This window comes from Rhinoderma darwinii, chromosome 4, assembly GCF_050947455.1.
Source record: "Rhinoderma darwinii isolate aRhiDar2 chromosome 4, aRhiDar2.hap1, whole genome shotgun sequence".
NCBI classification, from domain to species: Eukaryota; Metazoa; Chordata; class Amphibia; order Anura; family Rhinodermatidae; genus Rhinoderma; species Rhinoderma darwinii.
Window position 1 is genome coordinate 118,893,615 of NC_134690.1, and position 24,165 is coordinate 118,917,779.

General features: G+C 40.9%; 1 protein-coding gene and 1 non-coding gene across 14 annotated transcripts in view; one reads left to right on the forward strand and one right to left on the reverse strand.

The window, feature by feature from the left end:
* Positions 1–24,165, forward strand: part of MBNL1 (muscleblind like splicing regulator 1) — a 190,915-nt gene that overhangs the window by 140,647 nt on the left and 26,103 nt on the right. For 7 of the 13 annotated variants that reach the window (XM_075861507.1, XM_075861510.1, XM_075861511.1 and 4 more), the window contains 3 exons: positions 12,473–12,643; positions 16,185–16,385; positions 19,712–19,996. In XM_075861507.1, coding sequence (XP_075717622.1) covers positions 12,473–12,643; positions 16,185–16,385; positions 19,712–19,996 — 657 coding nt within the window. The remainder of the gene's footprint in view (positions 1–12,472; positions 12,644–16,184; positions 16,386–19,711; positions 19,997–24,165) is intronic. The other 6 variants (XM_075861514.1, XM_075861516.1, XM_075861517.1 and 3 more) reach the window with 1 other exon arrangement.
* LOC142646546 (U5 spliceosomal RNA) lies at positions 7,931–8,041 on the reverse strand. Its single transcript, XR_012847478.1, has one exon. It is a non-coding gene; the product is annotated as a U5 spliceosomal RNA (small nuclear RNA).

A 24,165-nucleotide genomic window follows, 5' to 3' on the forward strand; every position in this document is an offset into this window, starting at 1 on the left:
TGTTTCTTTCTAAACTCATAAACCACATTTCTTCATTTGTGCGTTATGTCAATTAGGCACAAAGCGCAGGAAGTCTTCTGCATCTTACTCTGTAACGCTCCCCCTTTCCCTCCCCTGTACACATGCCTGACGTGGATACAGACTGCACGGGGCTGGCACGGTATTTGAATAAATGTGGCCGATAATGCAGCAACTTAGAAGAGATGTCAAGCAAGTGTACAGGGGAGGGAACGGGGGGAGGGGTGGCGTCAGTTAGATGCAGGACGCAATTTTTTCCGGAGGACTTTTTGTGCCTAATTAGCATACGACTTGGGGCCGGTTCACTTCAGCGTTCGCTTTCCGTTCCGGGGTTCCGTTTTGACAACGGAATCAATAGCAGAGTCGGAAAAACGGAAACCTGCCGGAATGGTGATGAACGGAAACCATTTGCAATGTTTCCATCACCATTGATACCAATAGTGGCGGAAACGGAAGCTGTGGTTTCAGTTTGACTTTCCGTTGCGGGGTTCACCCGACGGAAACCTCCAACGGAACCCCGGAACGAAAAGCCAACACTGATGTGAACAGGCCCTTACGGATGAATAAATGTATTTTTTGAGCGTTTAGAAAGAAATAAGACATGTAATACAGGTATGTAGACACTGCTTTTCTTGAAACTTTAGGGTATGTGCACACAACCTCTTTTCAGACGTAATGGAGGCGTTTTACGCCTCGAATTACGCCTGAAAAGACGGCTCCAATACGTTGGCAAACATCTGCCCATTGCTTGCAATGGGTCTTACGATGTTCTGTGCAGACGAGCTGTCATTTTACGCGTCGCTGTCAAAATATGGCGCGTAAAATGGCGGCTCGTCAAAAGAAGTGCAGGACACTTCTTGGGATGTTTTTGGAGCCGTTTTCTCATAGAGTCCAATGAAAACCGCTCCAAAAACGGCCGTAAATACGCTGCGAAAACGCCTCAAAAAACGCGAGTTGCTCAAAATACGTCTGAAAATCAGGAGCTGTTTTCCCTTGAAAACAGCTCCGTATTTTCAGACTTATTTTTTTAATCGTGTGAACATACCCCAACCTTGGGGATTAGGGCCTGTTCACATCTGTGTTGGAGGCTCTGTTAGGGGCTTCCATCGCAGATCCAGCCAAAAATACCAGAAACAGTAGTGCAGCATGCTGTGCTATTGTTTCCGGTAAAACCACGGACACCACAACTGAAACCCGCCGATGGTGTCCGTGGTGCAACGGAACCGGCGCTTCCGCTTATTCCCTTGTTCTGCTTCTCTGACGAAGGTGTGAACTGGCCCTAAGCGGTTGGGGGGGGGGGGCGACTACTCACTTTAAACTCCAGACCACCGCCAGTTCAAGTTCCACCTCTCTATAGTACTGTAGGCACATCACTATTACCTGAAGATGGTTACATATTTTCTTTATGCTGTATATTTGCTTTGTATATTGTCCAGGGTACATTATAGGGATGAACTATTTTTTTGGTGTTTTTCAATGGTTTTATCTCATGCGTCTGACTTGTGCAGGTAATAACAATTCATCATTGTTAACCTCCTGTGCTGCGTGATAGATGTGCTCTTTGTTAATGTAGATCTGCTTTCAGGTTTAAGACATTACTGCTCTGGGGGGGTTTATAGATTTTTTGTCTCGAGTATTGCTTTTTTGGCCAGATTCAGCTACAGCATGACAAAGCATTAATGTTTTTTCAACGCTGCATGAACGCTTAAAATATAGAGCACTTGGCCCCAGAAATTTAGTGAATAAGCACATCCCTAGAATTCTTTAGTTTGCGTTTTTCAAATTACAGAAAAATAGTAAAACAAATGGCCGCATAAATAAATGACTTGGTGTATGATGTTTAAAAAGAGTGATGGGTAATGTGAAAAGTGCCAATATTATCTACTGGAAAATTAGGACAAATTAGGGTACACTTTTTCACTTAATTGAAAGAAAAAAAAAAACATACTGTATATACATTTGTACAGACTGGGATGTTTCTCGTCATCGGTTTACTGATACCGCCTATTCTGGCATTTCCTAGAACTCCAGAAACCGCTGATAAGTGATATAGGTTTAACTGGGTCTACCTTAAAGGGGTAATACCATCTTAAACATTTCTGCATATTTTACCTCTGGGACAAATTGAATGAGCCTTTAAATCAGTTTTCAACTGAGGCTTCTACCTTTGTAATTAATGGAGAAGTGGCCGTGCTTCTGCAGAGCTCCCTCTATCAAAGTCTAAGCATTTGTAAGCTCTTTCCGTAACACTCAGTTTGTCCTCTGGTGGTGCTGCAGGTAAATTCAACACTTACTACCAGGTTTCCTCACAGACTACAGCTAATCGCTGGGAGTCCCAGCAGGTAGACACTTTCTGATCTACTTGTTGATGAGGGAAACTTTTAACAAATAGGGATAGTCTAAAGCGGACAACCCTTTTGAGATTAACCCCTTCCCGACATTTGTCGTACGGATACGTCATGGAAAGCTAGTGCTTCCCGCATTTTGCCGTATCCATAAAACAAATGGGTGACATCGGCTCAGAAGCTGAGTCGGTGCCATCATCGCCGGATGTCAGCAGTGTATTACAGCTGATATCCGTCTGTAATGGCGGGGACCGAAATTAGCTATGATCCCCAATGCGATCGCTGCTTTTAAGTTGTTTGCAGCTCATCGGCACCCGAGCAATGAAATTGCCTGGGTTCCGGTGGCTGCAATGGCAACCGGAAGCCTTATACTGGCCTCCCAGTCTGCCTGGCACAGAAGACTTCCAGGCCCCCCCCAGAGGCGGAGCCTGAAAGGCTTCCGTAGTCAACGACAAGATGGCGCCGGCTCAGGAGATGAGCCGGCGTTATCAGCGATGGATGTCATATGTTTTTACATCCACCTGTAACGTCAGGAACCGGAGCTAGCCCGATCCCTGCCATTAACCCCTTAGATGCAGCGATCTAAAGAGATTGCTGCATCTTAGAGGTTGCTAGCAGATCGACAGCCCTGCCATTCAACAAGGGCTGCTGACTGCTGCTATGGCAACAGGAGGCCTAACAATGGCCTCCTGCTCTGCCATTAAGGAAGCCGATTAGGCCCCGGCGGGAGGCAAAGCCTAATCGGCTTGCTGTCAGCGAATGACTGACAGATCTAATACATTACACTACATAGGTAGTGCAATGTATTAGAAAAAAAAAACAGACAGTTGGACCTTCAAGTCCCCTAGTGGGACTAAAAAAAAAGTGAAAAAAATACATAATACAAGTTTCAATTAATAAAATACAATCGCCCTTATCAAGTCCTTTAGTATTGAAAAAAATAATAAACCATACATATTTGGTGTTATTTATTCCACGCGGTGAACAGCGTAAAAAAAAACCTTAAAAAAACGATACCAGAATTTCTGCTTTTTGGTCACTTTGCCGTACAAATATTGGAATAAAAAGTAATCAAAAAGTCGCATGTATCCAAAAATGGTACGTATAAAAACTATAGCTCATCTCGCAAAAAAAACATGCCCTCATACAGCTCCGTCGATGAAAAAATGGAAATGTTATGGTTCTCACAACATAGCGATAGAAAATATACATTCTTTTTACAAAAATAATTTTATTGTGCAAAAAGTTGTAAAACATAAAAAAGTGCTATAAATTAGGTATCGCCGGAATCGTACTCACCTGCAGAATAAAGTTAACATGTAGTTTATAATGCATGGTTAACGCTGTATAAAAAAAAAACTATACCAGAATTGCAGTTTTTTGGTCACCTGGCCTCCCAAAAAATAGGATAAAAAGTGATCAAAAGTCGCAATGTACCCCCAATAATAACTACCGCTCGTACCGCAAGAAAATAGCCCTCATACCACTACGTCTATGAAAAATAGTTAAATTAGTTATGGCTCCAATAAGTCAGGAAATGAAACATATGCTGTTGTTCTGGCCCGAGGGGGGCATTTCTTCTGTTTTAAGTGGCGATTTATCAAGGCCCTAAAATTAGGGAACCAGGAAGGGTAGGTCCCAAACATTTCTGCTGGAAGTGAGCGTGCCCGTATTCTACCAGGACAACACTTTCCTAGCAAAATTACCCAAACTGCAAAGGTGCCGGCTGTGAACCAATAGGGGGATAAGAAAGGACATTTATCAGTGCCCCACTGGCCTGTGCAGAAAGGATTGTTTCACAGCGTAACACACATCTATGGATTATTATATTCTTTTTTTTACCTCCTTATTAAACCACCTGACTATGCCCCTGATTTACTCTGCCCGGCTTACATATGCCCCCCACATTATAAATGGAAACACCAGCAATACTCAAACAAAACTACTACCAAGCAAAATACGCGCTCCAAATGGCGCTCCCTCCCCATTTAGCCCTACTGCGTGCCCAAACAGCAGTTTACTTCCACATATATGGCATCGCCATACCCGGGAGAACCCTTTTAACAATTTTTGGGATGTGTGTCTCCAGTGGCACAAGTTGGGCACAACATATTTGCCACTGAAATGGCATATCTAGGGAAAAATATAAATTTTTACTTTGCACCATCCGCAGCGCATTCAGTGATGGAAAAGACCTGTGGGTGAAAATGCTTACTACACCTCTTAATAAATGCCTTGAGGGATGTCATTTCCAAAATAGGGTCATTTCTCAGGGTTTCTTTTATTACTTCACATCCGTGCCCTGCAATTGTGAACCAATACTTTGTAAATCGTCAAATTATGCCTCAATTTTATGTGGTACTCTTTCACTCCTGACCTCTGTCAAATGTCCAGGCAAAGTATTAGGGTCACATGTAGCGTGTTTCTAAAACCGGGAAACACAGCATAATAATTAGAGAGCTGTCTTGTTATGGTGGCACAAGCTGGGCACCACATATTGGCATATCTATGGAAAAACTCCCATTTTTCACACTGCAACATCGAGTACACACTAATTTCTGCAAAACACCTGCGGGGTTAAAATGCTCACTACACCCCTAGGTGAATACCTTGAGGGGTGTAGTTTCCAAAATGGGGTCACTTCTTGGGGGTTTTCACTATAACCAATACAGCAAAATCTGCTCTCCAAAAGCCAAATTCCGCTCCTTCCCTTCTGAGCCCTACTGTGTGCCCAAACAGCAATTTATGACCACAACATTTCCTTACTCTGCAGAAATTGCTTTACAAATGCTGGGGTTCTTTTTCCCTTTTTTTTTTTTGAGAAAATGAAAAATTTTGAGCTAAAGCTACGTCTTATTAAAGAAAATGGATTGTTTTTATTTTCACTGTCCAATTCTAATAAATTCTATGAAACACATGTGGGGCCAAAATGCTCACTACACCGCTAGATTAGTTCCTCAAGGGGTGTAGTTTCCCAAATGGAGTCACTTTTTGGGTGTTTTCATTGTTTTGGTCCCTCAGTGGCTTTGCAAATGTGACATGGCCTCCGCAAACCATTCCTACTAAATTTGAGCTCCAAAAGCCAAATAGCGCTCTTTCCCTTCTAAGCCCTGCTGTGTGTCCAAATAGCAGTTTATGACAACATATGGGGTATTGTTTTACTCGGGAGAAATTGCTTTACAAATTTTGTTTGCTTTTTCTCCTTTAGTCCTTGTGGAAATGAGAAAAAAATTTAGATTTTAATTTTCACGGCCTAATTCCAATAATTTATGCAGAAAACCTGTGCGGTCAAACTGCTCACTATACCCCTAGATAAGTTTCTTGAGGTGTGCAGTTTCCCGAATGGGGTCACTTTTGGGGGATTTCCACTGTTTTGGCACCGCAAGAGCCCTTCAAACCTGACATGGTGCCTAAAATATATTATAATAAAAAGGCGGCCCCAAAATCCACTAGCTGCTCCATTGCTTCTGAGGCCTATGTTTCAGTCCATAAGCACACTAGGGCCACATGTGGGATATTTGCTAAAACTTCAGAACCTGGTTTCTCTGGTAAAACTTTCTGTGTTACAAAAAAAATGGATTAAAAATTAATTTCTGCAACAAAAAAAAAATGAAATTTGTACATTTCCCCTCTAGATGTTTCACAGGAATTAAAAGCAAAGTAAAGGGTTAAGAAACTTTCTAAATGCTGTTTTGAATACTTTGAGGGGTCAGTTTTTAAAATGGGGTGACTTATTGGGAGTTTCTAAATATATAAGTCCCTCAAAGCCACTTCACATCTGAACTGGTCCCGGAAAAAATAGCCTCTTAAAAATATGAGAAGTTGCTGCTAAAGTTCTAAGTCTTGTAACGTCCTAGAAAAATATAAGGATGTTCAAAAAACGATGCCAATCTAAAGTAGACATATGGGGGATGTTAGTTAGCAACTATTTTGTGTGGTATATCTGCCTGTCTTACAAGCAGATACATTTAAATTAAGAAAAATACTTCTGTATTGCAGTCAGGGGCGTAGCTAAAGTCTCATGAGCCCTTTTGCAAAAGTTTGTCTTGGGCCCCCCCAAAACTTCTTCTCATGGCTGACGGCCCGCAGCTTTCAGCTGCATCACTGGGCCTCCTGAGTGACTCAGTGATGCAGCACTAGCAGCCAGGGGCGTCACTAAGGTCTTAAAACGTGTATGTATGTATGTATGTATGTGTAATAGGCCATCAATAGCTGATGGGTCGGGGTCGGGGAAGTGGGAGCAGTTCTTGTACGAGCGCTGCTTCCTCTTCATTCCGGTCACTTGCTCACACTGTGAATCGCCGACACACTGCGATTCACAGGGCCCCAGCAAACCGTAATAGTATACTTACACTCCTCTTCGGCTCTGGCCGCAGCGGAGGTCCTGGCTCCATCCAGAGTTGGGAGGTTGTGCGCGGCGCACAGTGTCGTGATGTCATGCACGGCGCACAACCTTGCGACGTCATGACGCAAAGAGACATCAGGACCTCCGCTGCGCTCCAGAACGAGGAGGCTAGGTACTGTCAGTTACTATAGTAACAGGGGCCTGCGTAGTTTATTAAATTTTATAGACGTGTCTGGGGGGTCGCCATGGGCCCCCCTGGCTTCAGAGCCCGGTCGCAATTGCGACCCCTACAGTTATGCCACTGTATGTATGTGTGTTTTTATTTATATATTGATGTATGTATGTATATATATTTATTTATTTATATGTTTCCAAGAATAGGCAGCACTCCAATTCAAAGTGAAAATGTAGTACATGTAATCGCCCTCGTGCAACCTTTCGGCTCTATTAGAGGACACTTTTTCAAGCTTGAAAAAGGCTTCTTTAATAGAGCCGAAACGTTGCATGAGGGTGATTACATGTACTACATTTTCACTTTGAATTGAAGTGCTGCCTATTGTTGGAATCCTATTGGAAGATTTGGAATCAGAAATCGGGTTCCCAAGGCGTGCACCCATCCGTTATTTATGCTAGTGCTGCTGGACAGTGGACTCTATATTTATTTATATATATTTAGATAGATAGAAAATGGATACCGTAGATATGAGATAAATAGATATAGATAGATAGATAGTCATGTCCATGGCCGCGGGCCGTCAGGTTCACTCACCTCATGACGGCCGCAGCCATGGGACTGCGAGCGCTGGCCCCAGACTCCTCCTCAGGAGATGCCACCGCTGACTTCCGCTTACCTTGGCCGGGTCCCGTAGGGTGCATGCGCACGCTCGTTCCCGCTCTTAAAGGGCCAGCGCGCGCACTAGAGTTTAATGTCTAAATTAGCCCATGAGTACCCTGGACTATAAGGGCCCAGCCCCTTCTTGGAAAAAAGGAAGAGAGACCCTCCTATTATTTTCTTTGGAATATCAGTTCTTGCACAGGTGTACACCACCAGTGTAAATCATGAAATATTGGGTAGGGGAGAAGAAAGGGAGGGGGCAAGACTGTTATTATGATTGTATTTAGGTCGCCTTCAATTATTAGTATTGATACTGACAATTTGGTAGGGAAAGAAAATCCAGTGCAATGTCCCCTTTAAATTGCTCTGGAAAAATACCTAGATGGCATTTATTACCTTTTATATTCAAAATTCTACAAGACTCAGTTTTGCTCCTCTCCACGGAAATCTTTAGTAAAAGGCGAAAGATTTGTGCGTTCTGATGAGAAACCCAGGCCCCTTCTTCCCATGCCTGTGCGTTGTTGTCGTACCTTAAGTTTGTCTAGCAAATGGGGTCTCCTAGTGGTTCCCAGTGTTCCCCGTTCCTGTACCTGTATCCCGTGCTACCTGGTCAAGTGCCATACTGAGCTGTAGTCGTGCTGTGCTGTATTCCACGCCTGTCCTGCTACACCATGCCTGACGTCTGCCTGCTGCCTAAGTCCCAGCCGACCCTGTCATTGCTACTGTCCGAGCTGCCACAGGAACCCTATACAAACTATAGACTGTTACCTGCGCCCTGTTGGCCAGCTGCCATACCGTCAAGGCGGTATGGCACAGTGGAGCCTTGCACCCAACGTGATGGATAGATAGGAGATGGCTGGATAGATAGGAGATGGATAGATATTTATTTATACTTTGTCTGTTATGCTAAACAGTCAGCCCTGAGGTGTGACTGCTCAGCATGACAGACATACGTACATACACACAATGAAGGGGTTAATAGCTGCATTACTAGTAGCTACTTCCAGCTGGTGTGGGGTCAGAGAGCAGCAATAGTCAGAATTCCTGAGCTCTGTAACAGCGGACACTGCGGCTCGTACTGCCGGGGAGGAGCCGGCATGCACACGATCTTCTTGCTGTAACCATTCCTTTCCCTCCACACAGGTCACGAGGAAGAGGGAAACCGCTAGAAGCGGGCTGATTGGGTGGACAGCACAGTGGGCAGGCCTGGATCTTGTAAGATGAGTGGATGTATCAATCATTTCCACCCTCTTGTTCCCCCTCCACGCAATGACTGACAGCTGAGCTGCCACCAATGCTTTAAACTACATTACTGGGTTTCTTTTGTACTCCAGCAGGGACCCAGCAATGTAGAGGAATCATTGCAGCGCTACTGTGCTAGTGTGGTGAGGGTGTGGGGCCCAGTCGCAGTTGCGACCGCTGCGACCTCTATAGCTACGCCACTGATTGCAATGTATTACCAGAGGCATGGCCTAGCAGGCATCCACTTCAGGCAGACCTGGGCGCCTTTATTATGCCCTCGTCTGGGGTGCCTGTGGCATGAGAGAGGGAGCTTCCTCCCTCTGTCCAAAACCATTAAGATGCGGCGCTCGCTATTGAGCTTAATTCTGATACAGTACCGTGAAATGGCGTATGTATCAGAATAAAACCCATTAGTGGCCGCCGTGTAAAGGCGTAATGGCAGTCACTAACTGGTTAAATGCTCTGTGTGAATCCAAACTAAAAAAGGTTTGGTCTTTTCCGGCCCACCGTTTGCAAATGTAATATAGTGTACTGTATTAATGTGTATCGACTTACCTGGTACTGTATTTCACAGGACGCCGCTCCGTTCTGGGACAACGTGGGGGTCACATGATCTTCATTTTGACTCGCCGTATTCTACAGCGCCTAGTGTAGGGATCAAAAGCCAGGCACTCAATGCAAGTCTATGAGAGCATCGATGTGAGTAAAAATAGATCTGCATTGAGAGATTTATATCCGGTTTCTACAGTAGATACAGGAATTGGGTTGTCAGAGTACAGATCTTGTGAGCCCATGGCGGTCCGGAATGGAGCCGTGCCCCGTGAAATAAAGTATCAGGTAAGTTGATATACATCACTATATTACACTACATTACATTTGAAAACGGGGAGCGGGAAAAGAGAAAACCATGAGTTCTACTTTAATCCTTTGCATGTAGTATACTGTATTTGTGTTCTCTGCGCTTTAGGCCTCATGCAGATAAATATATTACAGCCCCATACGGCCTCCAAGGTGTATGGAGCCATAATATGTCACCCATAGGCTTCTATGGGGCCCCACTGTACCTCTGTATGCCACCAATTTTATACAGAACAAAGTGTGCCTACTATAGAGGTATTCTCCCCTAGAAGCAGAAGAGACTTAGTTTGCCGCCGCACACGATCCGGGACGCGGCTCTGCATTACTTTACTTATCATAATCTGAGTAAGGTAATTCATTGTATCAGCAAAACTAGGTTTTGTTCCCACATTTGTACAAGCCTATTAGTCATTTGGGTCTGAAGTATCTGTCATGTGAATCACTCGTACTCGTAATGAAGCTTGTTCTGTATTCACGAGGAAGAGGAGAAGGCATTATCTGTCAAATCGCATAAAGATGTAGTTTTAAAGAAACCGTTTACAGACCATTTAGTGACTTTGACAACATAATGGCAGACTGGAGCATGAATTTATTATTGTGAAGTATTAAAATATGTACAAGATAACATCCACATGAATGACAAAGAAAATATCTGCCTGTATACAATTGTCCTTTCCTTTGAGATCTGAAGGAAATATGAAAATACTGGATAATCTCACTTGCCTAGAAACTAGTGCTTCTTAAAGGGGCCTTTGCCCCAGATATAATTTTTTTTGGTCTACATGATATAAATATTAAAGGTGAACTACCAGAAGTGTTATATAAAATAATCATCCACATTCAGGTGTACATATATCTACATGTGTCCCACATCTCCATTTCTCTTTGGTACAAGTAATGAGTAATTGCCCCTCGCGATTGCTGGCTTCGACCATATGAGTCTACTCGTTTCTCCGACTCGGCTTTCCTTGTATGCGATACGAGCTCTCTCGCCCGCTATCCCTCTGACCATACATTATTAGAGCCGCTATGTGGACACTTTTTTTCTTATGTCACTTAACCTCCTCAGTGCAGCCTTTGGACATACACCTGTATTGATTCAAGGGAAAGAAGCAGACCACTACGTAGAGGCTTACGTTACAAAACGCATATTTTAGGGGCTTCTTACAAGATAAATTTGCCTAAAAATGTTATGCCTACATCATAAATAATCAGCCAAAAACAGCATTCCATGAGATAACCCAGCAGTTTCGCCACTCCGGCTTACTAAGGGGTCACTAGCACAGAATGTCCAATAACCATTATAATCAAAAAAGCAGCTGACGAAACACTCACTCTTTAGGGTCAAGGGGCACCCGGTTGTGGGTATATTAAATACAAATTAAAATCATTTATTAAAAAAACAATGAAATGTACATATTATTCTCCAATGCAGCAATTTAACTCCAACTCTACCTTCAAACATCTAAGGAAAGCCGAGGAGGAGAAACGAAAAGACTCACATAGTAGAAGCAGGCATCTAATGGTGAGGTGCAACTACTCTTATGACTTAAGCCATAGAGAAACGGAGCTCCAGTTCATTCTACAGGGTGGGCCGTTTATATGGATACACCTAAATAAAATGGGAATGGTTGGTGATATTAACTTCCTGTTTGTGGCACATTAGTATATGGGAGGGGGGGAACTTTTCAAGCTGGGTGTTGACCATGGCGGCCATTTTGAAGTTGGCCATTTTGTATCCAACTTTAGTTTTTTCAATGGGAAGAGGGTCATGTGAAAGATCAAACTTATCGAGAATTTCACAAGAAAAACAATGGTGTGCTTGGTTTTAACGTTACTTTTATTCTTTCATGAGTTATTTACAAGTTTCTGACCACTTATAAAATGTGTTCAAAGTGCTGCCCATTGTGTTGGATTGTCAATGCAACCCTCTTCTCCCACTCTTCACACACTGATAGCAACACCGCAGAAGAAATACCTCCCGATCTGACCCCCTTAGACTTTTATCTTTGGGACTGAAACTACGGATACTGGAAGCCTGTGCTAGCATTTCTTCTGCGGTGTTGCTATCAGTGTGTGAAGAGTGGGAGAAGAGGGTTGCACACCATTGTTTTTCTTGTGAAATTCTCGATAAGTTTGATGTGTCACATGACCCTCTTCCCATTGAAAAAACGAAAGTTGGATACAATATGGCTGACTTCAAAATGGCCGCCATGGTCAACACCCAGCTTGAAAAGTTTCCCTCCCTCCCATATACTAATGTGCCACAAACAGGAAGTAAATATCACCAACCATTCCCATTTTATTTAGGTGTATCCATATAAATGGATATACCCTGTATATTTTGTGACTACTGACTTTGTTATTGGCCGACCGGTTATAGTGATATTGTTTCTCTATTGTTCTTTATACATCCACATATAACTGCCAATTTTCAAGCCAGTTTGGATGTAGACTTTGATGTGGATGGTGATTTAGGATCCACACAATGTCCCAATGTCAAAGCGGAATAGCACCATACAGAAGGTGTTGGCATGGGGCACAGGTCATAAGGTAAATTTATACAGGGTCTGTAAAAATGTGATTTAGCAAAAAGGGGTCAGGGTGTAAAATGCGCCAAAGTTGCCAACCAAGAGGGGGTATACGAATGAGAAAGGTGCCTGATATGTATAATTTCTATTCTGTTCTCATTTAGGTGAATTCAAGTTTTGAGTGGCTTATGTTCTCTCAATTTTTTTCTTCACACTTATTCTATTATCATAGGATTATATATGGCTCCTTTATTAAAAATAAAAATGAATCTCCTTCTTTCTTGTTATTTTTACCTAGGGTCGCTGTTCACGAGAGAATTGTAAATATCTCCATCCGCCTCCACACTTAAAAACACAGTTAGAGATAAATGGACGGAATAACCTGATTCAGCAAAAGAACATGGCCATGCTGGCCCAGCAAATGCAGCTAGCCAATGCAATGATTCCTGGTACTCAGCTCCAACATATGGTACGTAATTCAGCTCGATCTTTCATGTAAATACCATTAATAATGTTTTCACTGTGGCCATTGTATATGTACTTAATGCTTATTTTTGTATTAATGATTCCTAAATTGTTCAAAACCGATTTCCATATTTTTTTTCTAGTGGTCTGAGCTCTTTTTTTACTCGTACAGAGCTCCAAATCCTCTGCTCGCTTGTCATCTACAAAAACAAAGCAATTGTATGAGATTAAAAAAACATGGCTGCATTCTTTCAGAAATAGTTCCGCTCCTTTCGCTTGGATGGGGTTGCATTGCAATTCCAGAGATACCCTGTAGACAAGAGTGGCGCTATTCCTGGAAGTAAGCAGCCTTGTTTTTTAATCTCATACAGGGGTTGTACAGGATTTAAAAAAAAACATTGCTGCTTTGTACCAGGAACAGCTGCACACCAGTACATGCGTTGGCACCACCCACGGACAGATGTAACCTAACCCTGTTTCTGCAAGAAAGCAGGCTTGTTTTTCTAATCCTGTACATCCCCTTTAAATATATTAGAATTCGGACAAGCGCCAGTAAAAGGAGCAAACGGTTTAAGGATTTATACAGCTCCTAGTAAATTCTGTAGGATCTGTATAAATCTGCACGCGGTGTTCTCTCTCTAGTGGCAGCCGCCAGAATTCTTATATTTAACTCGGCGGCTGAAATTACTGAGTGAGCATTATATAAGGCAACATCGAAAAGGTCACCGCAAGGCACTTAATTTCTGTTTACTCACAACGTGTCACTGTGGAATGTACAAAACATCACAACAGCATTAACAAGAATTCAGCTCTGGATGCGGAATTTAAAATCACACAAACAATGCATGTAGACTATTACTGTCGGGTAACCTTTCTTTCTTACATACATAAACAGCCCTTCTAAATAAAAATATAAATAAATAACAATAATGAAATAATAAAAAATACAGTATTTTTGTATAATTACATGTAGAATATCCTGTATTCGTTTCTGCATGCAGCCGTCAGTCATAACACCATGACCAACATTTAGACAGTTGACAGTGCATACTTTGATCTCTCTGGTTATATTATGTAGCATAGTTATATACTTTGGTTTGTAGAATTTTACTTACATTTGTTAGATGGTTCAAAGTAGACTTGTTTGAGAATTTGACTCTAAGCATTACTTTGCTAAGGCTTTGTTCACCTATGTGTTGAAGGCTCCCTTATGAGCCTCCGTCGTAGACCCAGACCAAAATACCGCAAAAAATATGGCACTGTTTTTGTTTTTTTTTCTTCAATAAAACGACAGACACCATAACGGAAACCTAATGGAACTCATTAAAGTCAATGGGTTCCGTCGGGCGCCATTAAAGAGGTTCTGTCACCACATTATAAATGCCCTATCTTCTACATAATCTGATCGGCGCTGGAATGTAGATAACAGTGGTTTTTATTTTGAAAAACGATCATTTTTTAGCAAGTTATGAGCAATTTTAGATTTAGTTTCTTAATGCCCAACTGGTCGTGTTTTTACTTTTGACCAAGTGGGTGTTGTAAAGAAGTGTATGAGACCGACCAATCAGTGACCAATCAGCGTCTTACACTTCTCATTGTACCAGCCCAGCTTCTTTCCCTGCACAATCACACTGTGCTGTGGATCATGCTGGGCTGGAACAATGAGAAGTGTAGGACACTGATTGGTCACTGATTGGTCAGCCTCATACACTTCTTTACAACACCTACTTGGTCAAAAGTAAAAACACGACCAGTTGGGCATTAAGAAACTAAATCTAAAATTGCTCATAACTTGCTCAAAAATGATCGTTTTTCAAAATAAAAACCACTGCTGTTATCTACATTCCAGCGCCAATCAGATTATGTAGGAGATAGAGCACTTATAATCTGGTGACAGAGCCGCTTTAATGTCTGTCCCCTTTGACGGAGTAGAACAACAGAAAAACCAACACAAGTATGAACATAGTCTTAACAGTAGATTCAGCTCTATCTCTAAAAAATAAATAATGGATAATGGTAATAATTTTATGTACCTTATATTATTTGGGGTTTATTTGGATTTTCAAAGGAAAATTAACTTACACTAAATCTAAAGCCTAATTTAGGTTTTAATACATTGAAACACAATTAAAAGAGTGAAGGGAGTGGAGAAATATTGTGGTCAGTGGACATTCCCCGCACTGGAGGGCAGCTTGTGGTGGAGCTGTGTTCTGTTAATGTAAGGCTATTGGCATACATCCTTGCTCCTTCCCTGCTGCGGGCTGGCATTTGCACACTGCCTGTGACATGCTATCTGCTTGCTGCCGTCCAGTCTGCAGCCTCTCCTGTGACTTTTCCTGGGCCTTAGACCTGCATATGTGACTTTCCAGCATCTTGTTAAAAAATTTTGATTGATCTATCACATCTACTTTTATGATGCCTGGAAAGGGCATCATGGTACATTTAGTTACCAGAGACGCCTACAGACGATTATTTCCTTTTTAGAAATTGCTTGGAGGAAAATGGAAGAATGTAGTTCTAATGTGGGCTAGGTTAGAAGGTCATGGGTATAATTGTTGTGTTTGCTAGAGTTTTTAATGTTAGACTTCAATGATATATTAATGAAAATATAATTTTTTGGCATATAACTGTTAGAAGGTGGAAGGTTATCTACATCATTTGTAATGTTATAAACAAACACAAAAAATCTTGATTTGGTAGATTACTGTATTGTATATTATACTTCAACAAGAAGGCCTTGGAACCTAGAACATGAGTATTTATCTGTGTACAGACACAGTGTGAACTTCTGGGAACGTGGTTTGATCACTGCCTAGTGGTAAAGGGAACAGGGAGTTCCAGATTTAAGAGGGTAGGATATGATGTGTCGTAGTCGCTGCTACCTAATCTTATACATGCCTATTGACCCAGGACACCTAGATCATTTCATGATGAGTCTCCTGGATGATCACTAATGAACAGTATTTCTAGGTACTTTATTCTAAAAGAACGCAAGCAAAGTCTGGGCAGTAATATTACTAATTCTTCTAAAATTGGGATTAAGGCCTTTAGCGTGCAGCAGAGCTTTGTGCATGAAGTCTACGTGGCAGAATACGTATTCCCTATGGTCCCATACAACAGAGACGTAGACACTCCGTATGCTGCCATATGATGTCTCCGCATGGCACCATATTACGGAGAATAGAACTATAATGCAGCATCTGATTTTTGTTCTCATGGATTCCGAATAGATTCAAGAGAAAAAAACACCATATGAAAGTCATACAGAGGTACAGTATTGGCCCGTAGACTCTGAACATGTATACGGCTATTCTCTCCTGAATTATTGTCTTCTTTTGCTTGACCGTTGTCATTCGTGTTGGTGACCGCTGGAGTTGTTGGTGTGGTTCTTGTATGTTCAGCCATATTATATAAGAAATGTTCAATGTGTTCAACTTAAAAATGTTTCCTGATGATCCAAACATAACATTCTGGTTTTAGGAGATTATATTTTTTTAAATGAAGCAAATGACAATGTTTCTCTCATAGTATATTCTCTTTTCCAGCCAATGTTCTCAGTCGCACCAAGCCTAGCCACCAATGCAACAGCAGCCTTTAATCCATACCTGGGGCCTGTATCACCGGGCCTTTTACCAGCCGAAATTCTTAATTCCGGACAAGTGCTTGTTGCTGGAAACCCTGGAGTGGCAGTGCCATCCGCCGCAGCAGCTGCTGCACAGAAGTTAATGAGAACCGACAGACTGGAGGTATGAACTATATGTGACATAATGTACATTACTCTACGACATGAATGTACGAACATCTACACGTGGTCAATTACAAATCCTAAATTCTGAACAATTCAACTTCATATACAGATTATCTATATTATCACTAATGGACTTCCCAGGTGCGATGACAAATACTATCTGCTTATTCAGATGCAGTGACGACCTTAAATCAATACAAGATTTATTGATGACACCTTGACTAGTATTAACTCCTCATGGTTCAACTTCATCAAATTTTAAAAGTAGTGGAAATAGTTATTTTTCAATTCGTGGCCTCCAATGATAAAAAATAGTGCACTAAAATCCGAAAAGCAGAAATTATTTCCTAAGAAATGATACTGTATATAATTATAAGTAAACTATATAACTGAAGAGGTTGTCTTTAATAATTGCTTCGCAAAGGCACAGAATTGGGGAGCTATTCCTTTAAACTGGTTTTCCAGGATCAGAAAAACATGGCTGCTTTCTTCCAAAAATAGTGCCGCACGTGTCCCCAGGTTGTGTGCGGTATTGCATATCAGCCCTATTTACTTATAATGGAGGTGAGCTGCAATACCACACGCAACCCATGGACAGGTGTGGCGCTGTTTCTGGTAGAAAGCAGCATTGTTTTTCTAATCCTGGACAGTCACTTTAAATTTAATTTTCCAGGTCAAATATCTTAGGGTGCAATTTTTGTTTAAAGGGTCAGTGTCAGATGTCAGTGTCAGATTGCCCTATGTGAAGGAATTGCAATAAAGCCGTGACTTTAAGTAAATACAAAATTGTTAAATAATTTTAAAAAAATAAAACCTTGACATGTAATGTCATTACGCAGCAACTTTAGATCCCGGTGCGGCCAAAGCATTGTGTAATATCCCTCTGTAAACAGATGAGATTCAATGTAGGTGCGACAAGACAGTGCAGTCCTGCTTGAGTGCCCCCTAGGCAGAAATGACCCGCAGGCATACCACTATTCATTAGGAAACCTGAAGTCACTGGAGTTGCCTTTAAGGACTATTCCATATTCTTAGATTATATCAACATACAGAGCATTGCTTATTGATGACAACTGTATTCTTCATTTAGAAAAAAAATTCCATATATATTCCTGTATTATCAGAACGTCTACGATTCCCTCCACTAGAGGACCATTCACTATCTGGGGAGGACCTATAGCACTGTTCACACTTACATAGACAGAATAGTAGGAGAGAATAAAGATAAAGGAAATATATCTGAAGAGCTATGAAACTGTATCTGTTACTTGTGGTCTATGGACATCTAGGGAGGTGGAAAACAACAATGGGCGCTTTAATGGTGGCAATAATAACCTAAAAAGGAGTCAATATACCACTAGTTACTATAAAACGTATACATTTTATTGTGCACAAATACATAAAAACTATTACATAAAAAAGTTAGAGATGATAGCGACCACAGTGTGTGAAGATGGAAACCAGACCGCATAAGTCTGAAATGATAATATGCATGTAATACATATGTGGCAAGAAACGAGAATATGGATGTATATACACAAAATGTATATAAGAGTTTTACTTGAAATACTGATAGGGGAGTCACTTATGTGATAGCCCAGGAAAAGCTCACAAACATATAATGACGTGTTGGTAGCACATGTCAGGCCATCACCCACCAAACACAAGGTATGGTAGGTGAAGTGGCTGGACAATGGCAGTCACATGAACACAGAGGTACAAAATACAACATATCCTGAATACCAAATAACAGTCTTACCCATAGCACCATGTCTGGCGTCACACACCAACGCACGTTTCGGCGGAAGCCTTCATCTGGGGATCTTCCGCTGAAACTCTTAGGCCGGATTCACACGAGCGTGTGCGTGTGTCATGATCATATGGTGCGCGGCTGCGTGATTTTCGCGCAGCCGGCATCATTATGACACTCCGTTTGGATGTTTGTAAACCGAAAAGCACGTGGTGCTTTTCTGTTTACATTCATTCATTTACTGGTGTTGCGCGAATCACGCGTGTCCCACGGAGGTGCTTCCGTGTGGTGCGCGTGATTTTCACGCACCCATTGACTTCAATGGGTGTGTGATGCGCGAAATACGCACAAAGAACGAACATGTCGTGAGTTTTACGCAGCGGACTCACGCTGCGTAAAAATCACGGACTGTGCACGGCCCCATAGACTAATATAGGTCAGTGCGAGGCGCGTGAAAACCACGCGCGTTGCACGGACGTATATCACGTTCGTCTGAATAAGCCCTTATATACATTTTGTGTATATATATCCATATCGTCGTTTCTTGCCACATATGTATTACATGCATATTATCATTTGAGACTTATGCTGTCTGGTTTCCATCTTCACACACTGTGGTCGCTATCATCTCTAACTTTTTTATGTAATAGCTTTTATGTATTTGTACACAATAAAATGTATATGTTTTATAGTACCTAGTGGTATATGGACTCCTTTTTAGGTTATTATTATCAATGATGAGTCATTACCAATGAGCACATATCGGGCCTATCTGTGCCTTTCCTCCTTGCTTCCTTCTGATCATCACTGTGATTATATTATGAACAAGTGGAAGAGGGGGATTATGTTTGTCCTCCTTGTAGGTTTGCTTTAATGGTGGCTTTTAGTGGTTGTCACTCAGAGACCATGGAAACTTAGAAATGGTTGAATGGAATATTAAAACACTTCACACAAGTCGTGGAATTATATTTTCAGGTTTTTGTTTAATTTAGGAAAAAATTTTCTTCATAGCTGAAGGGTTTGTCTGGGACTTTTAATTGATAAACTATCCTTAAGATAGACCATCAATGTATGATCAGTGGGGGTCTGCTCATGTAAGATCTTAGGTTTGAGCGGGGCTGAGCTGCAGTACCAGGCACCGCCACACTCATATGTATAGCGCTATGCCTGGATAAATAATAAAGTAGCCCCTTTGTTCTGATCGGTGGAGATCCTGGGGGGTCAGTCCCCCACCAGTCATATATTGATGACCTATCTAAAGGATATGCCAAGTCCTGGACGATTCCTTTAAGTTCTTTAGTGATTGTTTCTAATTCAAAACATTGCATATAATGAAAGTTATAATGACAATCATAGAGTGTAAAAAGTGAAAGTCATACTGTACTATACAATTTCTTGTCCTTTTCTTGCATGCTTTATTGTCATTGTCTCTGTATTTTGGTTTGCGCATTTTTCTTTCACCATGACATGCCTCTGCATTTGCGGCCACAGGTTAGATAGTGAGCTCACTTTTACTATGTTTATGGTGGAAGGACTGGCTGGAATGGAAACTGAAGTCCTCTTTTTATTCACAGGCCAGCTACAATCAGGCAGCTGCACTACGAGCTTCCCCACGTTTCCCAACCAATGACCTCAACCCTGATCTGGAGGGAGCACCCTCTTTATGGGTGAGAGGTAGTTCAGTCTCCATGCCAGCTCAATCCTGGGCCTCTCCAGAGCAGAGACTGCCAGTTGTGCCAAATTATGTGTGGTGGGTTTATGATGTGGACTCCTGCCCTCTGGGAAGTGAGCTGAGACCAGCAAACTCATTTCACTTAGGACATCAAGCTGGACTTGACCCCCGGTCTCAGAAGAGAAAGGCGAGTGTTCCTCACCGTGTCTAGTACACCATACTATCTCTTTCTTTCTCCCTTCTTTACTAGCTTTCAGTCCTTGGCGATCATCGCAAGCACATGGACTCCTCTAATGAATGTATTCTGTTTGATGCTGCTACTTTTTTTTTCACCTTTCCATTCCCGTTCATCACATTATTTCTCCACTTTGGTGCTTACATAACCAAATCTCATTTCAAGGCAATCTCTACCATATTCCTTCCCGCTAACAATTCTAGTCCTTCTTATTCTTCCATTCTTCCATTCCATAACTTTTGTAACTTTTTGAAAAGTATTTTCTTACATTTCATAACATTTGTATCTTTTTAAAAAGTTTTTTTTTTTCAGTGTCTCCATGGAAATACATGTTAAAGTGTTAATCATCACCTATATTCTATGTTATCTAGCAGCAGTGTGTTAGAATCTAGGTTTGTTTTGGACTGTAGATAGTGACTTAGAACAATATATATATCTGACAATGTAACGAGCTTTGTTTATATTGACAGGGTATGTTTTGCATACTAGTTATGTTGTCCTAAAATCAAACACTATGAATTTAGTTTCTACTCTTTACATTATACTATATGTGTTTATATTAAATACTACACCAGGTCAGAAGTTATCCCTTGAGTCTGATTTCCATAAACTCTCTCAAAATGTAATTACATAAAATATGCCCACCCCAGGAATACATATGTTTATTTTTCTGTGCGCTATGAATACATACATTATATCATGGCACCAGTATGAATAGACAATCATTCCATTAAAGCAACACAGGAAGACTGCACCAGCTGGACAACCTATACTGACACAGTTATCCGTGGTTTGTGAACTTTTCTTATCCACCTCTTAAGCTCTATTAAGCTCCTATCTATCTATCTATCGCTTATCTATCTATCGCTTATCTATCTATAGCTTATCTATCTTTTCTATCTATCTTTTCTATCTATCTTTTCTATCTATCTATCTATCTTTTCTATCTATCTATCTATCTATCTATCTATCTATCTATCTATCTATCTATCTATCTCATATCTATCTATCTATCTATCTATCTATCTATCTATCTATCTATCTATCTATCTATCTATCTATCTATCTATCTATCTATCTATCTTTTCTATCTATCTATCTTTTCTATCTATCTATCTTTTCTATCTATCTATCTTTTCTATCTATCTATCTTTTCTATCTATCTTTTCTATCTATCTATCTTTTCTATCTATCTATCTTTTCTATCTATCTATCTATCTTTTCTATCTATCTATCTATCTTTTCTATCTATCTATCTTTTCTATCTATCTATCTATCTATCTTTTCTATCTATCTATCTTTTCTATCTATCTATCTTCTCTATCTATCTATCTTTTCTATCTATCTATCTTTTCTATCTATCTATCTTTTCTATCTATCTATCTTTTATCTTTTCTATCTATCTTTTCTATCTATCTATCTTTTATCTTTTCTATCTATCTTTTCTATCTATCTATCTTTTATCTTTTCTATCTATCTTTTCTATCTATCTATCTTTTATCTTTTCTATCTATCTTTTCTATCTATCTTTTCGAATTTTCAAGCTTTAGTTAAAGACTAATAAACATTGTAACCTACCTAGTGTTCCGCAATGAATGATCCAAATAAACATGTTAATCCAAAAAGCTATTTATTGAGGCAAAAGCACTAATAACTATTTTAGATATTTTTGACTTATTTTTTCTCTCTCATTTTTTCTTTTTAAATAATGAAAAGCAATAATGTTTCATTTCTACAGGCGCAGCAGATCTTCATTTACTAAAGTGCAGCTTCACTTCTGAACACCATTTTTTTAGAATGATTCTAAATACAGTTTTTTTCATTTTGAAGCTTGCCTTGCTGGCTCCAGGTCTGCTCAGAGCTTGCTCTCGGGATTTGTTATATCAGAAGTTCAGTCTTTTAATCACCTAATGTAGGAAAACCGAATTGTGCCACTTTATTAGGGTTTGATCACATATGGAAGATTTGTTACAGAAATTGCTGTGACCATTCCATACATCTGAAATGGGTTTGCACATGCTGCAGGAACAACCCCATCCAGATGTATGTATTTTCTGCAACAAATCTGCCGCATATAAACTCTGCGAACATGTAAATAGGAGAATAGCTAAGCTTTTAGGGCTGTGACTATTTCCAATGTCAACCCGAACAATTAGAAATGCCTTTATGGACTATGATGCCAGCTGTAATGTAAGACTAGATATGTAAAGCATAAAGAATCTACCCCTCTTTGTAATCTGAAAAATGGTGCTGAACGGTGAACATGCCCACAAGTTTAGATATGTTTTTCTATATCACATGCATAGAACATTCCTACTGATTTCAATGGGCCAGCTGTTAGTGTTAGGCCTTATGCACACGACCGTAAGGGATTTTACTGTCCGCAAATACAGATCCGACGGCTACGAATACACGTCCGTAGCCGTTCGCATTTGCGAAAGTGCCCATAGACTTCTATGGGCAAGTCTGTGCCGCAATTGCGGACAAGAATAGTTCATGTTCTATATTTTGCGGATCATATGCACGGCACAGACACACATCCGTAAATATGCGGAAAGGTGTCCGTGGCCAATTAGAAATGAGTGAATGAAAACTGCGGTCGTGTGCATGGGGCCTTACTTGGAGATACAGAAATCCTCGAGTTAAGGGGTTCCTTCTTTCTTGCAATCCTTGCTGGCCGCTGTTCATGAACCCTCACCAATGCCATCTCCAGACATGTATCAATTATATGTAATAATGGTAATAATAATATTTATGGTAACCATATACTTTAGCACTGTGATAACTCCCTGAATTAAGGTAAACCTATCTGCAGTCCTATGAAAAGTCACAAAAAGCGTGAGTAGTTCTATAGGGCAGCTTTGCTATATCTTTATCTTTATTGCATTATCGCACTTTCATTATGAAAAAAATATCTTGATGTATTCCTTTTTGGGTGAACATATTTATTAAAGAGAACTTTTCACCTGCCCATAGATGTGCAGCATGTAATAGTCAGGGCTTCACAAACCCTGTCTCACTTTACATTTTTTTCCTATCTTCCTCCGTTATTTACGTATCGGTGCCGTTATATTTGGCGCCCGATATGTAAATAAGCGCCTGTACTGTCAATTGGGCGTTTCTATCTAACTAAATGGCAAGGGGGCGTGATGTCTTTGCTCTGACACTGTCCAATTAGCTGCGGACAGTGTCAGGGCGTCTTGCGCTGTGTTCCCTCCCGCGAGATCACACAGACAGAGAGCGCTTTCTGCAGAACCACCAGCCTGGGTGTGTTCTTGCGGGAGGGAACACAACGCAAGCCACGCTGACGCTGTCCATAGCTGATTGGACAGCGTCAGAGCGAAGAGATCACGCCCCCTTGCCATTTGGTTAGATAGAAACGCCCCATTGACAGTTCAGGGGCTTATTTACATATCGGGCGCCAAATATAACGGCACCGATATGTAAATAACGAAGGAAGACAGGAAAAGAAATGTATAGTGAGACAGTGTTTTTGAAGCCCTGACTATTACATGCTGCACATCTATGGGCAGGTGAAAGGTTCTCTTTAAGCTGATTCATTGTAGAAATCATATGAAGGTTATTATGGTTATTACTTGATATAACAGGTTTGAAGATTTCTGGTGCTTTTACTATATTAAAGCCGTATGTAAACTAAACTATGTGAAATGTTTTCCTGTTAATTATGTCCTTGGCCTTTCCTTTGGTAATATATTTATACTTGTACGTTATATTCAGCTTTGCTAGTTGACTATAGACTCAGTTTGATAATATCTGTTTTAAAGATAAAAAAATAATAACCGCAAACCGTTTCGTTGGCAATGCAGGGATTTTCAATAGGCAGACGGAGCTAAGTGGCTGTCAGACACCTCTGGTGCCACTTCTCTCTGGGAAGAAAAGATCAGACAGATGAATATCTTTTAGATCCTTTCCATAAAATGAGAGATGGCGTGTCAGGCAGTGCCCATAGGTGTTAGAATGTTGTCAGACCCCCAAGAAATTGACAGGATCTGTTGACAAATATGGCTAGCTGATAGCGTACCTACTCCACTGCTGCGCTATTCTAACCAGAAAAAAAAGACACTATAAATAACTGGGATCTGTTATGCCATTCAAAAATG